The sequence below is a fragment of the Octopus bimaculoides genome, chromosome 10, assembly GCF_001194135.2.
Source record: "Octopus bimaculoides isolate UCB-OBI-ISO-001 chromosome 10, ASM119413v2, whole genome shotgun sequence".
NCBI classification, from domain to species: Eukaryota; Metazoa; Mollusca; class Cephalopoda; order Octopoda; family Octopodidae; genus Octopus; species Octopus bimaculoides.
Window position 1 is genome coordinate 93,521,606 of NC_068990.1, and position 1,148 is coordinate 93,522,753.

Genomic DNA, 1,148 nt, shown 5'->3' on the forward strand with positions numbered 1-1,148 from the left:
ATATATACATATTTATATATATATATATATATGTACAGCAATAAGAAAATGGAAGGGATGAAGAGGTGGTATTCATCAACTTTTAGACATTGTATTATGTCTATTTATTTATTTTTTAAAAAGACAATTATAACAATATACATATATGTATAACATATTATGCTTTACATGTATAATATATGAAATATAAAAATACCAGTAATTATTAAAATATATAAAGTAGAGCATAGAAAGTAGGATAATATCTTACACCTGTTTCAGCCAAGAGGCCATAAATTCCCCTGTTATTGCCTGGAGGACGATGATTAACAACACATCTTGAGAAATGGATAAATGTTACAGACTCTCTTTCTCTCTCTCTCTCTCTCTCTCTACTTTCACTTTTATTAATCTGAGTGTTTTTTTCTTTTAGGTGTGGCCACTGTAAGCGTCTGGCTCCCGAATATGAAAAAGCTGCTCAGAAACTTGCTGTTAACGATCCCCCTATACCTCTGGCAAAAATCGATGCTACTATTGCAACAACTACAGCAATGAAATATGAAGTCTCTGGTTACCCAACTCTGAAGATTTTCCGTGCAGGCAAACAATTTGAATACAAAGGACCAAGAGAAGACTATGGTAAAATAGAATTGATGATAATGCAGTAATGAGGGAGGTGGAAGGAGTCGCAATGTCCCTAGGTTACAGATCCTCTTTTTTATTGATGCCAGAGGAAGGAAAATGAAAATTGATTGTAGCTGGGTTTTAACCCCCATATATGGAAGGCAAAAACTAAAGCCTTTAGTTCTTTTATATTCCCTCAGTTCTATGAAAATTAACCAACTTGGGTTGTGCAAACTTTTCTAATTCCTTCTTTTTGTCTGAAGGATTATTATTTTATGATTTAATTTTTCTTATCTTCACCATTAATTTCCTCACTCCAACCTTCCCGTCCTCATTGTTTCCTGCCATTAAAGTACAAGTTTACTTGATATGGAAGAACTCAATACTTTGTTGTCAGTGAAAGCAGTGATATCTCTGGCACATTGACTTGACATCAGAACTTACTTAGGTGACAGTTGTAGAGGGCAATGGAAATATAATTTTGGCCTGGCTCTTCTTTCTCATATATATATATATATATATATATATATATATATATATATATA

General features: G+C 32.7%; 1 protein-coding gene across 1 annotated transcript in view; it reads left to right on the forward strand.

The window, feature by feature from the left end:
• The window catches only part of LOC106877201 (protein disulfide-isomerase A4), a 15,611-nt gene that overhangs the window by 8,008 nt on the left and 6,455 nt on the right, over window positions 1-1,148 (forward strand). Inside the window, exon 6 of the mRNA XM_014926047.2 lies at window positions 413-618. Within this exon, the coding sequence (XP_014781533.1) occupies window positions 413-618 (206 nt within the window). The remainder of the gene's footprint in view (window positions 1-412; window positions 619-1,148) is intronic.